Here is a 16,544-nt window from a genome sequence, read left to right as displayed (position 1 = left end):
ACAGTAATAAAAGCTGTATAACTTTTCGACAGAATTCCTTTCATTTGAGATATTTCTCAGTTAGATAAAGCAGGACTGGACTGGTAGACTGTTTAAAATCAGAGTCATGATTAAAGAAAACAATGATTTTCTGACAAGGTGAAATTCATTTGCTGTCAGATTTCCAAAGTTTCTGACTTTAAAAGCTCCAATGGACTGCAAATATTCAGTGCCAGCTAACATTAGCAATGTGAATCATCTCCATACAATATGTAACACTGGAACCGGGAGCTGTGCTTCGTAATATAAAAACTATATTCTATATTTCATTTCTGTTATTTTTGTAAATATATTGTATTGTGTTCAATCTGATCTGTTCTTATGCATTTTATTATTATTATTTTTTTTTTACAATTTAACATGTTTTTATGTGAAGCATTGAATGTAATTGTCTTGCTTCCAAGAGAGAGAATTTCAGGATGTTTCTCACCTGTCTGAGACACTGCCTGCACACGATCACTGGATTTTTCACTCTGCACGGACACAGGAGAAAAGCACATTGTTAAATGCAAGCCAGAAAACTCCTTTCACTCATTATCAATCACTAAAAACTGGAAACACATCTCACCTTATTATTATCATTTAAAGGCCTGTTGATAGACACATAGTGTCTGATTTTTCTGTGAATTACAAAAGCATATTAATACATCAGAAAAAAATTGAAGGGATTAGATCATCATTCATTCATATATTATTCAGTATAATTATTCAGTAACTGTTAAGGTGATTTACATTCATCAAGGCTGCTTCAACATATTGTCACTCACCCTCCCCGTCCAATTACAGGTGTGATCTTCACATTTTGCTGAATGCTGTCTCCATTCTTCTTTTTGGCATAATAAATCCCCTGCCACTCCTGAAACATAGCAAGACAGAGAGACACAAAAATCAGACACAATAACATATTTAGCAGCATATTTATTTAACCATTTATCATTAAAAAAAATTGACAAATATAAGACTTTAAAATGTAATTGTTGGTTTAGACTGAGTGTAGCCTGGCAGTGAGGTGGGGAGGGTCAGAGTATTTCAGAGAGCAGCAACTTGCTTTAATGGGTAGGGGGAGCGCTCCTGGAGTCCAGCGCGCTTGTTTCATGTCTCCCCACCTACCGACTGCTTCAGCAGCTTAAAAAGACCCTTCCTGCTGTTAGCCTGTCTAGGACTGACCTTCGCTCTCTGTGTAGTAAGATTACAGCACAGCCATCAACCGCTGTTCTTATGCACATGAAACAGAGTTGCTGGATGGCCAGCAGTGCAGACTTACAGCACACGTAGAGGCATGTGCATGCATGCATGCACAGACACAAAGGCAGGAGCAGATATCTATGGTACTTATAAAAGTAATCTGATTGTGAAGCAATAGTCTGCGGTGACAGCTGTATTATATGCCAAAACTATGTATGTAAAAGCATCACCAGTCATAAGGAAGCGATGCTTTATTTCCTAATTAAGTCACTGTTTGAGATTCTGATAAAATAGACCACATTAAAAGTGGTGTTTGGCCTAAAATGTATAGTGTAGATGATTTAATGAATGCATCTTACCTTTCCTTTCCGTATACAGGAGTTTATTGTTTCAAGGAGATCAGGCTTATTCTTCTCACTTTTAGGCACTTCTATTATTTCCTTCCCTATTAGCTCGCCTTGTTGGTAGCCCATAATGGACTCATAGGCAGGATTCACATACTGTGAAGGAGAGGAAACAAAAAGGTTCAGGCTTCATCTTAGAAGGTGATTTACTATTTTTAAGTCTGAACACAACCAGTTCAGACATAGTTAAGCTGATGACCTCGAACGACATGTGAATCCTGCCAAATATAACAGGCTGTATGATACAGGATTTTTGTGTTGATGCCGATTCCAATTTTAGGAAGAAAAAAAGTCCAGAACCAATCAGCCAAAATTTGTCATCAGTAACTTGAGAGAAACATATGTAATCAAGGTGGGATTTTTTTTTTTGAGTTTAACGAGGTACTTAATAGGCAGAAACAAAACAGTTTATATTATAATTATAAATAACTATAAATAGAAAAAACCAAATAGAACAATTTCTGAATTACTTCTAGCATCTTATTTTGTGAGAAAAGTTCAAATCAGAACAACATAACGGCAGTACCAATATATCTGTAAATGGCTAATATTGGCTGAAACAAATTGGCCTCAACCAAAAATCAGTAAAGGTCTTGTTTTCAGAGAAGTTTACATATTTGCTGCTTATTTCATGGAGGTTATAAATATATAGTTTATGTAAGAACACAGGCTGCAGTGTTTTGTGCCGTTCCAAATACAGAGAACACAACTATCACTACCGAGATCTGAGATCACAAGACACGAACAGGCACTAAAACAGGAGAGAAGGAGAGAAAAAGAGAAGAGGGCAGAGGGAGAGAAGGAAAAACACACTGTTGAGCACAACAATGAAAGTTTAGAGTGAAAAGTTTATTAAAAACCCACCTGAATTACTTGATCTTCAGAAGTGATCTCTATGGCCTCTTGGCTTTGTTCTAGAGCTGTGAAAATAGCATTGCCCGCCCTTGTGTGGGGAGACAACAGCACCAGAATTATTGTTAACATATGCAACAGTGTTCAGCTTCCAAGTGGACATTTATTGATTTTTAGGAGAGATTAAAATTGGGATTTAAAAGTAGGATTGTTGAAGTGTATTCAGGTTTAGTGCCACGATATTGCACGAGACTGACCTCAGTTTGAACTGTGCCCGCACCTCTCCATGCTCCAACTGTAGCAGCTCATTGTAGCAGGCCATCATATTGGCATTTTCCACATATCTCTGAGAGTCAGACCAACATCAATCAGTGACAACTAAAATATAATTTGTAACAATGATTCATGCACAGCCAACTCAGTGCATCCAAAAAAGGATTCACAATCTGGATTCCTGCCTTTTATTGAGTGTTGACAGTTGCAATATAAAACATATCAAATACAGGCTGCAGAAGACATACACACATTCAGGCACGATGTGGCTCACCCTATTAAAGCCGGCATTGATCAGTGGCATCACAGAGGCTTCCTCTCTGTCTGGCCTGAAGAAGAGAACACGTGTTAGCACAGCTTGTTTGGAGAACATCGGAGGGTTGCTACATATGACATGCTGCAGGCCTGCAGACCTCCACTGAGTCAGGCATTTTCAATTCTGACAATCCTCCTAATCAGGAGCTACTTAAACAGACAGTGAGAAAAAGAACAAAAAAGGGAGCTAGAGAGTACGTACCTTTTCACAACGGCGACTATCACAGTGTTTTCTGAGGAGTTGACCGCTCTAATTGACCTGAATGTAAACAGAGGGAGCCTTTTAGGCAGCGAGCAGGCTGGTGGAAAAGCTCATGGCATCAAATCAATGTATTTTTCAGTTTTTCACGCTCCGATTCTCCCAGGCAGGCAGAGCCCACTGGTGGAGCTCTGTGAGCAGGCCGAGGCCTCTGAAAGAATGCAGTGTACAGGGCCACTCATCCGCCTGTGGTTTTCCCCAGCCAGTGGTCATAAAGGCCCTTTAGTTCCCCATCGGTGCCTGTGCGTGTACACTGAACATATGGATTGGCCAAAATGAATAGGGTTAACATACACGCTGGGCAGGGCAAATGAATGTTTGTAAATGTGTTTTTGGTTTGGGCAGAGGCTAAAGATAGAGAGTGGTATGGGCAGGCACCGCTCATTTCTCAGTGACATGACTCCACTAGGTAGCAGTGGAAGCTGGGGAGCCCGAAGTGAGCCGGCTGTTTGCCCCCACAGCAAGTCAAAATCAAAAGCATTACCAAATGTACTGTAACACATGAAAAGCTGCGCTATAATTGGTCCAATCGGGATCATCTGGTCTAATTCGGGTCACTGTCCTTGGATGACAGCTACTAACAGAATTTGAGCTCAACTTTATCCTATACATCAGTGTCTACATCCAGCAGCACTGTTAACTCACAGATCCGCTGTTGCGAGGGTGTACAAAGTAAAACTGTTAACAAGCTAAATTAACTCGGCTTTAAGACCTGAACACACAAGGACCTGTGACTTAGTGGGTGTAAAAACTAGTTACCAAACAAGTGTAAACAGTTTGCAAAAAGTGGCTTAACTAAAGAGCGAAAAGTAATTCAAAATGCTGGAAACAGTGTGTTTACTGGGTAAATGGATAAAAAAGTAGCTAGCTAAAAGTAGTGGATATAAATAATTGAAATAACTACCAGTAGGCCTAATGGATTAATGGCTGTATAAATGCAAACTTGACCACACTGACCTACCAGTTAAACATTGACAACTCACTTGTATGAATTTTGTATTTAACAATGTCAACTCTCCTATAAGCAGTAGTGTTGGCGTTAAATGGCATCTAACTTATTATCGGTGAGGAGTGTCAGGATGGAGGAACACTTCATCATCTAACAAGGCTGTGGGGGAACACAAGACAAAACACTGGACTATACATCCTCCCAGAGAAACAACACGAAATAGATGACCGAACAGCTGGCTTACCGGCATAGTGCTTCAGCGTCAAAGTGTCTGGAATGTCTGTGGTCAATGATGACGAGGTCATGATGCTTCTCCAAGAAGCATTCAAGAGCCGACTCGGGTGTTCGCGCCATGCTGCACCTGAAGTTGGCCTTCTCACATGCCCAGCAGAAGCCATTACTCTGACTGTCCTCTTTGGCAAAAACTAAAAGTACCTGCAAAAAGAGAGATGACTGAGCACATATATCCAACTGAGTAATCTATATTTTCAAGTGACCTCATGCAATGTCATACTACTACTACTACTACTACGACTACCAAAAATATAGTGCTAAAATCTGAGTTAAAGAGGGTGTCTCAAAGAGCTATAATACACAAGGGGTGTAAGAAAATATCTAAACAGAGTGGATGAAAACAGTGAAAAAAGCTAAATTCTAAACATCTTACATGCAGACAGGTATTAAGAAATGCTTTAAAAATGCAGTTAATTTGTTTGCGTGAGCGCTACACACGAAAGGTCCACAAACTAGTTGTTAAAATGGCATCACTGGCATTTAGGAGGCCAATCTTTGGAAAAGTCAACAAAGACAGAGGGTCTTAAATTGAACAAAAACCTACAGTCACTGACAAATACCTATCATATACAGGACTGTGTAAACTAACTTTCATTGTTGATTTATACATCCATTATTTTTACAACACATCAGTTATTTATTTAGTTTAAAACATCTGAAAAAAGGGAAAAATGGCTATCACCATTTTCCTGAAAAGTGACATCCTGTCAACAACGGCATGCACAATGCAATTATTTTTGAAAGGAGGTGGAAATACTTATTGTATAACAGGAGAGAGCTACTGGGTTAATTGATATGTAGCTGTGTTCTGATTAAGGAAATTGGTAAAGTAATCACAAAAGATGGGCCCCCGCTCTGCACTTTAGGATTAGTACAGGAAAATATACATGAGAGAGCCACAGTCAGAGCTCGGAGTTGTCAAGTCATCATTGTTGCATTTGTGCTCATTTGCGCCTGTCGTCCTAATCAGCCTGCAGTGTGACCTCAGGCCTCCAGCGGACAGGCTCTGATTGATCAGGCTCGGCTCGTACTCGGGTGCGTCACAGATTTTATTGTCCACTGCCATGATCTATGACACAATTAGTCGAGGTGGCCTTGACTGGCTGCGGTCCCTCCCGCCCGTCTGCCAAGGCTGTGTCCGAAAGTGCTGCTGCTACTGTCAAACCAGTCACTGAGAGCTCTCTCTCTCTCTCCCTCTCTCTCTGCCACCATACTTTCATACAACCCCTGACTTGCGTAAATACTGGAACAGAGATTTAGGCCCGCCTCCAAGAGCAGCGCTGCACTAAGAGTAGATTCATGAGTCACCCTCTTAAACAGACGTCATCTCCCACTGTTGGCAGGAAGCAGAATGAACGTAAAGACAGGAAAGCTTGTTCTGCAGTTTTCAGTTTGCATCACACCTGTGAGGTTGGGTTAGGACACAAAGACCTGACTTTGTTGGGAAAACTAAAATTACTGTCCTCCATACAATGACGGGATTGGCCGTTTTAGATTTTTTTATATTAACGCTGATAATTGGTTTGGCTTTATTTAAGTCCCAAAACATAGCCTCGAGCGTGAGGCAGCGAGCCTTTATGCCCGACAGAAGTGTTGCTAATGCAAACCATATTCCACATATGAACATTTTCCCCAACGAGCAGCAATAACTGTCCGGCCAATAAATACATCACCTCAGAGTCCTGCAGCTATGTTCGGTACGCACATGGAATTAGATCAGAATTCCACATTGGGATGTTGGTAGAAAAGTCAACATTCCCGCAGAGGTGGAGGAACGGGGTAAGATAGGTCGAGATAAGGTCTTTTCAGCTGCCTGTGTGCAGACTGGACAGATATGCCTGGCTCAGTCATAACACACCCAATCACAATAGACACACACAAAAAAATCTCAAAGCACATGCGAGCATGAAGAAGTGAGAATTTGACGTTTGTGCTCCAAAGAAACAGATGGACACGGCAGAGAAAGTAGCAGAGACAGCAAGAGGGGAAAAAAAAAAAAAAAACTAGTTTGAAGGGGAGTAGTGAGCATTTTGGCAGCGTCTGATCACTCTGTCTAGAAAACATCATTGTTGAAAACAGAGAGGGCCCGGCCAGATCCTGTGAACTGCGAGAGAAGAGGAGGAGTAGGGAGGAGGAGGGCATGACAGGATCAGCTGTGAGTGACAAAAACAGGAAGGGGATATCTCTCTACCTCGTTTTCCTACCGTGGTCACACTAGAGCGCATCAGACAATGAAGCCGAGGCCGAGCACTCATACATGGCATTAAATTACAGGACCACTAATGTATTGCTTTTCTTCAAGTCTCGCTGACTTCACATCATCATTGTTAGACTAAGTTTAGCAGTTCTGACTGATTTTTTTGTCTTTGAAATCAAGAAAAAAAGACTAAGGATTTCTCAAAGCCCAAGGTGACATCTTCAAATGTCTTGTTTTGTCTGACTAACTGTCTAAATCCTCAAATCCTCTTTTAACTCTAATATCTAAAAAAAGAAAAGCAGCATATTCTCACATCTGGAAGCAGCAAATGTTTCACATCTGATGTAAAATGTTGGGCCCTGCAATGCACCCTGGAAACAAAGCACATTCTCAAAATACATTCAAAATTCCTAAAAAGCTGACTTTCCCAACTTTTCACACAAGAAGCAGCACATGCCAACAGAACGAGCACAAACTGTATAATGAAGCACTGAGCGTGAGAGAATGTCCTACTGCAGGGACCAAACTGGTCCATGGATCCTCTGTGTAGTTCTTCCATAACGCGCATTGTCCATTATGGTATGTTCTTCTCTGTCATAAATGTTTGGCCTTGTTGCCTAGACAACGATGGGCTGCATTGCACACAATACGTCCATTAACCGTTTTTTGTTCTCCCCCTCCTCTTCTTTGAATGTTTGTCAGGGGATTTTTTTTTTTTCTTAGAAATTCAAGATTAGTTCCACCGCAAACAAAAGTAGGTGACGTTGTGAAACGCTAATCCTAGAAAAACGCTGCCAAATGTTGACAGTCACACCAAGTTTAGCTTTACAGCTCGGCTGAAAGGCCCAACATGATATGGACGTTCCCAGGACAAGTCTGTTGTTCCGTGAAAAACATTATTACATTCAAGCAAATAAACATGAATCATTCAGATGTTTTTACGATACCTGAAGTGGGTCTTTAAATAACTTCATTGGTCCAAATTGCACCTCTGTTAATGTGGTCTGAAAGACAGAAAGACAAAGACATGGATTATAAAAAAAAATATATTTCACCAAAGGGATATTTTCTAAATTTTTTCATATTTCCATTTTAACTCATTTGGGTTCCCAAAAATCTCCCTGTTGAATGTATACTAGTAATAATAAAAGCAAAATCTACGAGGGTTTTTTACATTTCCTTTTCTGCTGAGCTTATAAAACCCAACATGTAAAAAAGTATTGATAAATGAACCACAGTCTTTAGGTTAGGTTAGGTAGTTACTTTATTAATCCCCAAGGGGAATTTTTTTAAATTTAATTTAATTAATTTAATTTAATTCTTTGCAAAAAACTGAGGTTACATAGATGATGAAGATGACAAAATACTGAAATGACAATAAAGCAATGTTTACATAAAAATAAATAAATAAAATCTCATGTTTCATATGGTATTTCCATTTCCATTATTTCCAGAGTTTAGGACCAGTTAGATCCCAGAGAGACCTCTTGTCTTCAGATATATAAATAGATAGACTTCACTTTTTAAAATTGTTTTTATCATTGCCAGTGGTGGAAAATTACAAAGTGCATTTAATTAGTTACTGTACTTTCTGGTACTTTGACTCCACTAGTGCAGAGTTGTGACCAAAAAAAAAAAAAAAAAAAAAACAGACAGACAGATTTTCAACTCATTACACTTTCCTTACATGAGCTTTCTCTTTTCTGTCTGCAAATAATTTAGCTTCCTTCCTGCTAAATGGAACCCAGCTCAGGGGTTAGTTACCATAGCAACCGAGCCCCTTGCGGACCGCCATCCCTCTAGAATTCCTCTTCTGCGTAAACAATCTACACATGTGAGGAGGAATACAGAGAGGAATTTTAAAGTGTGCCGGACCGCCGTAAATCACTTCTTTGCTAAATTGTAAGCCTTTTCAAAGCTCCGTGAAACAACAAAGAGGGGGGGGGGGCTGATTAGCCATCGGTTGTAGTCAAATTGACGTCATCATGACACTGGGCCGTTTGTTGGACTCTTCCACGAACAAGGAGTATGGAATCAGGATGGCTACAAGCTGATGCTCTGTGATCATCTGATCTTTCACAGACACGAGGACCTGGTCACATGATAGCACTGGAGAGACAGTATGCATGTTAGTGTGTGTGTGTGTGTGTGTGTGTGTGTGTGTGTGTGTGTGTGTGTGTGTGTGTGTGTGTGTGTGTGTGTGTGTGTGGACATATACATGCGTGTATGTGTGTGTGGATATATAACGGGGACTAGCATATGGAAATGCCACAAACCAGTGCTCTAGTTTTCCTGTTGTCAGATTTGATTTCAGTTATTCTAACCACTTCTGTCAGAACAAATAACTCCGTCCTCAGCTTTATTAGTTTTGATTAGAGATTCAAACCACTCATTTATTTTTCCCGTGGAGGTGAAACAAAAACGTCCTCTCTTCGATACACTACTGCTGCGTAAATGTCACAGACAGTGGTCGCACAAAAACATACCACACATGAAAATCATGTTTCCACTGCCATGCTGTGTGTCGGTGAGCTCGCTGAGGTCAGACCCTTGACGTATAGAGTTTTGCCCACAAAGCCTCCAGCTAGATGCGGCCCAGCGAGAGCAGCACACAGCACTCTGTCTCCATCCAGGGAGACTTCCCTCTCTAACTGACAATGACACAACCAATGCAACTGCAGCTGAGGTTGTGTAACTCGAATTGCCAGCCTGACACACACACACACACACACACACACAGTTGAACCAGTCTGCCATCCTCTCCGGGCAACGTACTCCTCTTGTACAGTACACACACGCACACACTGCAATGAATCATTCAGCCGAGCATTTGCATCTCGCAAAAATCATGCTGGCACTCAACCAGAGGCAAACAAAGCAGGGGAAGTGAGGCGAGCAGTACGGACATGCTGCGCACGTCTACGTAATCCACGTGCCGCCCTCTCGCTATATGCTGCTGCGTTGTACCAGTCACCCTGGGATCTGTGTATGTGTGCATGTGTGTGTGTGTGTGTGTGTGTGTGTGTGTACTCCTGTTAATTAGACAACAAATTAGTTGGGCAGGAGGGCATAGTGCAGATGCAGTTGTGCTCTGTGAATGAATGATAAATGAATTAAATGCCATTCATTCTGTTCCTTGTAGTTTATCTTGATTGATTTCAGTATAATAATTTGGTTATGATGGAATGGTTTTATCATGTTATCTTTCTACAAATTTCTGCTGTCCATATATTGATTTCATTAAAAAAAACTAAACAAAGTGAACTATATTAGACGTGTATCAATATCAGTCAAATATCCTTTTTAATTCTTTAATTTCAACCATATCATCCAACTCTGCTGCATTTGTAACATCTAAAATTCAGTTTCCAAGACTAAATTAACCCTTACAGAGCCCCGCTACAAAAATAAGCTGCAGGCCCATTTAATACTAATTAGTAATTACATTGTGTTAGTGTGACAAAACATATTTGGGAATATCCACCATGTAAGCACAAAATAAACCAGAATATTTAAGCCCTCTCAACTAGATTCTTACTGAGATGATAATGCTGTCTTCCTGTTGTTATGCTGTTAGGACAACTTTGACATCATGTTTTCTGGTTGTCTGTCTGTCTGTAAGGGCTTCCATCTCAGGATCATGAATGTGATATCTCCAGAATACCTTGAGGGAAGACATTCTTTAAATTTGGCATGCATGTTTACTTGGATTAAAAGATGAACTGATTTGATTTTGGTGGTGAAATGTCAAAGGTCAAGGTCACTGTGTCCTCATGTCTGTCTGATCCAAATTTCAAATATGTATAATCTTCTGCAAGGGACTTATAGGAATACTTTTTAGCCAGGGATGCTGTGGCTCTAAACACTGAGTCAGCAGCACACAGGCACTGAAGAAATGTAGCATAACAGACACCTTGAATTAATGTGGATCAGAAACATCATGGCACAAGGTCAGAATTTACACAGAAACTGATTTGACCTGATTATAACAAACTAATTGTCACACAGTGAACCTGCAGCCCTCTTGCCCTCTGATGTGTCTGGAGCCTCAGAACAGATACCCGCTTTGCCATATTTCAACAATTAAAAATGAAAACCCCAAAGCCTGAGTGCATTTTAATGATTCAATGAAGTGCAGTGAAGTGACATTTTCCAAACTGACAGGTTTGAACAAGTCTCGCGTCATGTGATATCACACCTTTCTTGGTTGTTGGGGCCACATCAGAGCTGCTGGGTGTCTGCAGTCATCTCGAGCAGCCGTCAGGGCAGTCTGCAGTCTCCTGCTACTCTCATTCAATACACCTAATGTATTTACATACATCGGAGTTGCCTCTGACCCTATATCCTGCTCCCAGTGTATCCGGCCCTATAGATCTCCTCCTCCTTCTTCTCCAGCTTGCCAGCTCTTCTGTCTCAGATTCATAGACACACACACACATGCACACTTCACCATACACACTGGGAGAGTGGCTTTCCACTAAAGTGAAAAACAGGAAATTGGATGACATTGTTCGGTGCGCCGACGTCAGCAGTGAGAGATAGAAAGAGTAAACAGCTTCCTCCACCCCAGAGCTGGGACCAGGATGCAGGGAATCTTGGGATGCCTGCTCTGCTTGGGCGTCTTAGGAAAACGTGCATGGCTGCCCCGTTCTCCAACAATCTCCTCATCTCTCGCTTTAACACAGCTGACATCTTTTCTCTACCTCCCACTCCTTGATATCCCTTCAGTTCAGGAGTTTGTCCCTCCTTAAAACTTCTCCACGTACGCTTAAGAAATATATTATATGCATAGCTGATCAAGCTTTAGCAACATCAGACAGAGTGCCGGTCGCTCAACACGTTGTTGGGCTGCCTTGTATGTGTTTGTGTGTGTTCCTGTCCAAAAGTGTGTATCAAATGGAGATGAATCAATGTTCTTGATTAGGTCTGATTAAGGGCAGCAGTCACAGCCACAGGTGTGGATGCACACTATGTACCAGACAGACAGACAGACAGTCAGACACACTAACTCTCACACACACACACTGAGCTAAGTGAGGGTTAAATGGCACCGAGTGACACATCAACCTCAACCACACGCTGAGCCACTCAGATAGTAGTGTTAGCTGCCCATGCTGTGCGTGTTACCTCAAAGAGAATTATTCACTTTCATGTGTGGACCCTCACATTGGCTGCCCATAGATCTGCACTGAAGTCAATGGTAACAATGGGGTTTCAGACCTGCAACCACCTCTAGCTCAAACAAATCAATGACCAGCCTGAAAAACACCAAATTCAGCTCAGCTAAATCAATTTCAGCTAACTGTGACAATACTGATGCTTCTCTGACCTTTAAAAGAGTTGGTTTAGGAGATACAGTTTATTTTTATAAGCCAGCAACAATGTTATTCAGAATATGCTACTATTCAGGACTAAAACAAACACATCAAATCTATAATTTTTCTCATGTTGAAACTTTGTGTTATTTATTGCCACAATTAGCAATAAACTACCAAACCGCAAAGGGCCAACAGCACAGGACACATCTCCAAGTCAGAGAAGATAAAAGCAACCTGATCAAAACTTACTAAAAATATATATGCTATGCAAGCAGCAACCACAGTGACTGAAAAATTAAGCCAATGTGAAAAAACTGCAGTTCCTCAAATGGCCACTTGAGGCTACCTCCAAAAGCGAGTACATCCCCCGTGTTAAAATAATTAACTTTAAAGCAGAAATAAAAGTGTTCACAACCAGGTACAAAACAAAAAATATATATAATGGCGTAAATTTTTAGATATCTTATTCAATTTAACGGTATTACAGTTTAAAGATACACAGAATTATGGGCGCAACTGCTTTGAGTTACAGGTGAGTATCGTCATATTTGGCTTACTGCCATCAAGTCTTTACCATTGACTGTCAGTCAGAGTCATACGGGTGGAGACTCTCCGCGGTGCTAGTTTCAGCAGTCATGCTTCGTTCAGCCCATCTTAGCTCCACCCATGCACTACCTCTTTGCCCATTTTTGGGCATTTAAACTGCTCCTCAGTTAAACTGAAAAAGTAAACGACAGGAAAGTGCGCCACAACATGTCAGATAAAAAAATACTGGGCACTATATACAGTATTGTGCAAATGTTTAAGGTACTACAGATATTTAGATGATGATCCATCACACAACACTGTGAGGGTGTAATTCATTCTGAAGCATGATGACAGGTGCAGATACACACCCATAGTCATAAAGAGCTATCTTCAGTTCAAGTAAGCAGCAGTACTGTATATCGCAAACACACTATATAGTGACAAGTGAGCATTTTGGACACAGCATGGTGGTGTAGACAATACCGATCTCTATGTCGCTCACATGTTTTATATTATATATTTAAGCCTTCTTAAATTATTTTAACATATTACTTGAATTGCACTTTTAGCATTGCTAATACTGATTCTATGTGTTTTAAATCATATGTTAAATTCATTCCACCCTGGACCTAAAATAAAAAATTTATTCCGCTGTATGTGCATTTTTATGCTTGTGGTTGAAATGACAAAGACATTAAACCTTGAATAGCGATATGAAAATTATGAGTGTGATGAGATGCGGATGCTTCGCTCTGACATGCAAACAAAAGAATGGAAGTTGCAGGTCTTTAGACTGAATTAATCAGATGCACCGTTATTTCATAATCTTTAATCCCCATTTAGTTTTGGGATCAGTGTGAAGCAAATGATGATAAAGTGACAAAATTATGATTATGTGCCAGAATTCAGAGCTGCATGTGTTGGCAGTTTGAAGTATGTCTTTTACTAGTTTTCCAAATAATCAAAAATATTTCTTATTTAGGGCTAGCAATAGAATTTAATGTATAAAACGACTGCTTCAGTACAGGTGCAGCAGAAATCCCACACATATTCAGTGATTCAGCCAAAACTCTGAAGACTGTAACATAACTTCCCACTTTACCGTCGCTTCCTTTCCTTCCATGTCCTCCCTTTATTTCTCTGCACATTGCTTTCCATTGCCCTGAGAACACTCAAACACCTACACGCAGGGGCTCACATAAAAACTCTCTGCCTCTGTTACCTGGAGTTTGTTATGTACACATTTCTAGAAATATGGCTCGTGGATCCATTCCGTTCCATAAACCACTTGACGGATAAAACAGTGTTGAAAGCAGTTTGGAAATCAATCCAGCTTCATCTGACACGTTGTCACAACAGTGGAAATGTGCAGACAATAACAATTCATTAAAAAGTCTAAATAAAACAAGCACTGTGCAGTATTTCTATCCGGTCTTTCTATTCTCACTGCTTTAATACTGAAGAGAAGAACAGCAAAATGAGTAGTGGGTGAAAAACAGTCACCGTCCCCCACCCGAAAATACCCAAACATTCATCTAATGTGTTAATGTAATTGCAGTTCATCCGTTTAGAAATATAACTGCAACCATGTGTATTCTGGCTCCGTCCACATGTCTTATCCATGGTGACCAAGCCCACAGTCAGCCAGGCAGAAGACTTTAGTTGAGTCACTGGCATGGCTGAGGGAAACTAGGCCACTGTGGATCGGTTTGTCCCAGAACATCCTCGCTTTCTCTGTATTTCTATCTGTGTCTCTCTCCCTGTCTGGCAGAACGCACTACGGAGGAAAGACCAGCCTCCTGCAACAAAAACCACCATGTCCAGTAAGGAAAAGAAATCCACTGTGTAGAACTAGATGTTTTTTAATTTGCAGAATATCTCAGGATTTTTTTCTTGTTATGCAGCATGTGTCAGATGCAATATCATGAGATGAACGATGTGCCTCCTTTTATTTACTATGACAATTGTTCAGCTGTGTGCACATGACAGAAGCGAAGAACTCGCACAGTGAATCACTGTTCTTTTTTAACAAACTCATGTATATTTTATGTTCTTTTACTCTCCTCCTTTAATGATTGTAATCGTTCCTGTTGACACATTGTCATGCATAGATTCTTTAGCTACAAAACACATGACCGTTTTGCTTTACTTACTTTGAAATCAAATGCATATTAAGGTCAAGCTAAAACTAATAATTATCAATCAATAATCATCAAAGTGAATCAAACTGGAGTCTTAAAATATCTTCCTTTGGAGAGAATCAGCGTACAAAAAGCAAAAAGAAGCAAATACTCATTTTGAGAAGCAGCGACATTTAAAAATTCTCCTTAAAAGAATTGTTTTTAATGAAATAATTTAAATGGATTATCAACTAATCTATTAATATAATTCTATCAGCTGCAATTTGAATATTTTTTTTCTCTCTTCATAATGTACTGTTTCACTGTCTTTCATTGGTTCTCACATGCATGTTGATGCTTTTTAATGGAGCATGCAAGTTTTCAAACCAAGGGGTCAAACTGGAAACTGAATGGACTAATACCGAAATACTCAGATCCACTTCGTCAAGTCAAAGCCAAATGATACGTAGCATGAAAACCATCCTCAGCCATCAAGAGTAATGTTGAGCCAAAGATGCTTTACACTTACACAGAATCAAAATGTAAAATATAAAAAATATTTAACTTTCACTGACTTAAACTGAGCAGACTACATTGGATATACTCATCTTGTCATCTGGATCTGAAGAGGGGAAAAGGTGGTTTTGATGTAGACTTGAATTTCCACAGGGAATTTTTGATTACGATTGAGCTGAGCAATGCAGCCCAGCTCACTTCCTGCTTCTGTAACTTTGCTGCAAATTTGATTTGCATGTTACAGTTAAATGGTTTTCATCTCTACAGTTCTGTTAGTCAAATACCTCAATGATATTTTGTTTTGCATATGTTAAAGTTAAATCTGTGTAGAAAAGTCAATTTTGCAAAAACACAAAAAGGGAAGTTAAAGACCAAAACTTAGTTGAGCTTTGGACTGAATTGTTGCAATGACCCCAAATGAGTCCATAAAAATCACACACCTCATGCTACAAAAAGTAATGTGCGCCATCTTTGCTCTGTCATCTCATTTTTACAAGTAAAAGTAAAATCTGCACTTTTTATATATATATATATATATATATATATATATATATATTTATGTGTTATGTTTTAAATCTGAATTCACAAGAAGCTTTAGATTAAAAAACAAAAAAATGTAAATCTTGAAAAGGAGCCCACAAAGGTGGGACCACTGGAGGGGCTGGGAGATTCCAGCCAGGTGCTAAATTAAAGATAAATGCAATGATTATTTTAATCAGTTAATTTATCAATCATACATCTTAAAAATGACCATCATAATTTCAAAATGACATTGCGAAATATGTAGTTTTGTCAGGCCGACAACTCAAAACCAAAACAGAAAAAAGTACTAAATTCTCTAAAACCCACTGAGCACCTTTTACACTGGCTTCGGGAACAGGAGCCCTCAATCAGGCTAACAAGAGAATTACACCTCTTACATCTAAAGTTTACAAGATATCTCCACCAAGCCTGAACTAACAATCTGCAGTTTACTGTCACACATCCAGCCACAAATTGGACACCCACCATCAAGCCTTATAAACAAAGACATCATATCTGTCAACATCACAATTGTTATGCAACTACTGACAGGTGGCAATACGGCCTGCAATATGAAAGACTGAAAATTTGTCACATTCCTCCTCATTCTGAAAATGTTGCTCCTTGTTTCAATTCATTATGGCTGTGCTGTAAATTCCCCATTACTGTCAAAAGTCTGGGCAGTTTGAACAGAGCACAGGGCAACGAGACAACTGAATTTGTTCCTAGAGTGCAGTGTTACCTCAGCAGCAGCTGATTTACAGTAATTGTTG

The 16,544-nt window shown here is 39.9% G+C and overlaps 1 protein-coding gene across 1 annotated transcript in view; it reads right to left on the bottom strand.

Moving 5' to 3' along the window:
• The window catches only part of pde8a (phosphodiesterase 8A), a 46,354-nt gene that overhangs the window by 15,897 nt on the left and 13,913 nt on the right, over positions 1-16,544 (bottom strand). Inside the window, exons 2-11 of the mRNA XM_069705744.1 lie at positions 7,715-7,771; positions 4,521-4,711; positions 3,271-3,327; positions 3,028-3,082; positions 2,738-2,826; positions 2,493-2,571; positions 1,584-1,724; positions 807-895; positions 608-659; positions 470-512 (exon numbers count right to left, since the gene is read on the bottom strand). Coding sequence (XP_069561845.1) covers positions 470-512; positions 608-659; positions 807-895; positions 1,584-1,724; positions 2,493-2,571; positions 2,738-2,826; positions 3,028-3,082; positions 3,271-3,327; positions 4,521-4,711; positions 7,715-7,771 — 853 coding nt within the window. The remainder of the gene's footprint in view (positions 1-469; positions 513-607; positions 660-806; positions 896-1,583; positions 1,725-2,492; positions 2,572-2,737; positions 2,827-3,027; positions 3,083-3,270; positions 3,328-4,520; positions 4,712-7,714; positions 7,772-16,544) is intronic.

This window comes from Brachyistius frenatus, unplaced genomic scaffold (genome assembly GCF_029030835.1).
Source record: "Brachyistius frenatus isolate BFR_SWC_R1_liver_20210118 unplaced genomic scaffold, ASM2903083v1 Contig_58, whole genome shotgun sequence".
Taxonomy (NCBI): Eukaryota; Metazoa; Chordata; class Actinopteri; family Embiotocidae; genus Brachyistius; species Brachyistius frenatus.
Note: the sequence above shows the minus strand (reverse complement) of the source record. Positions and strands in the feature narration are given on the sequence as shown.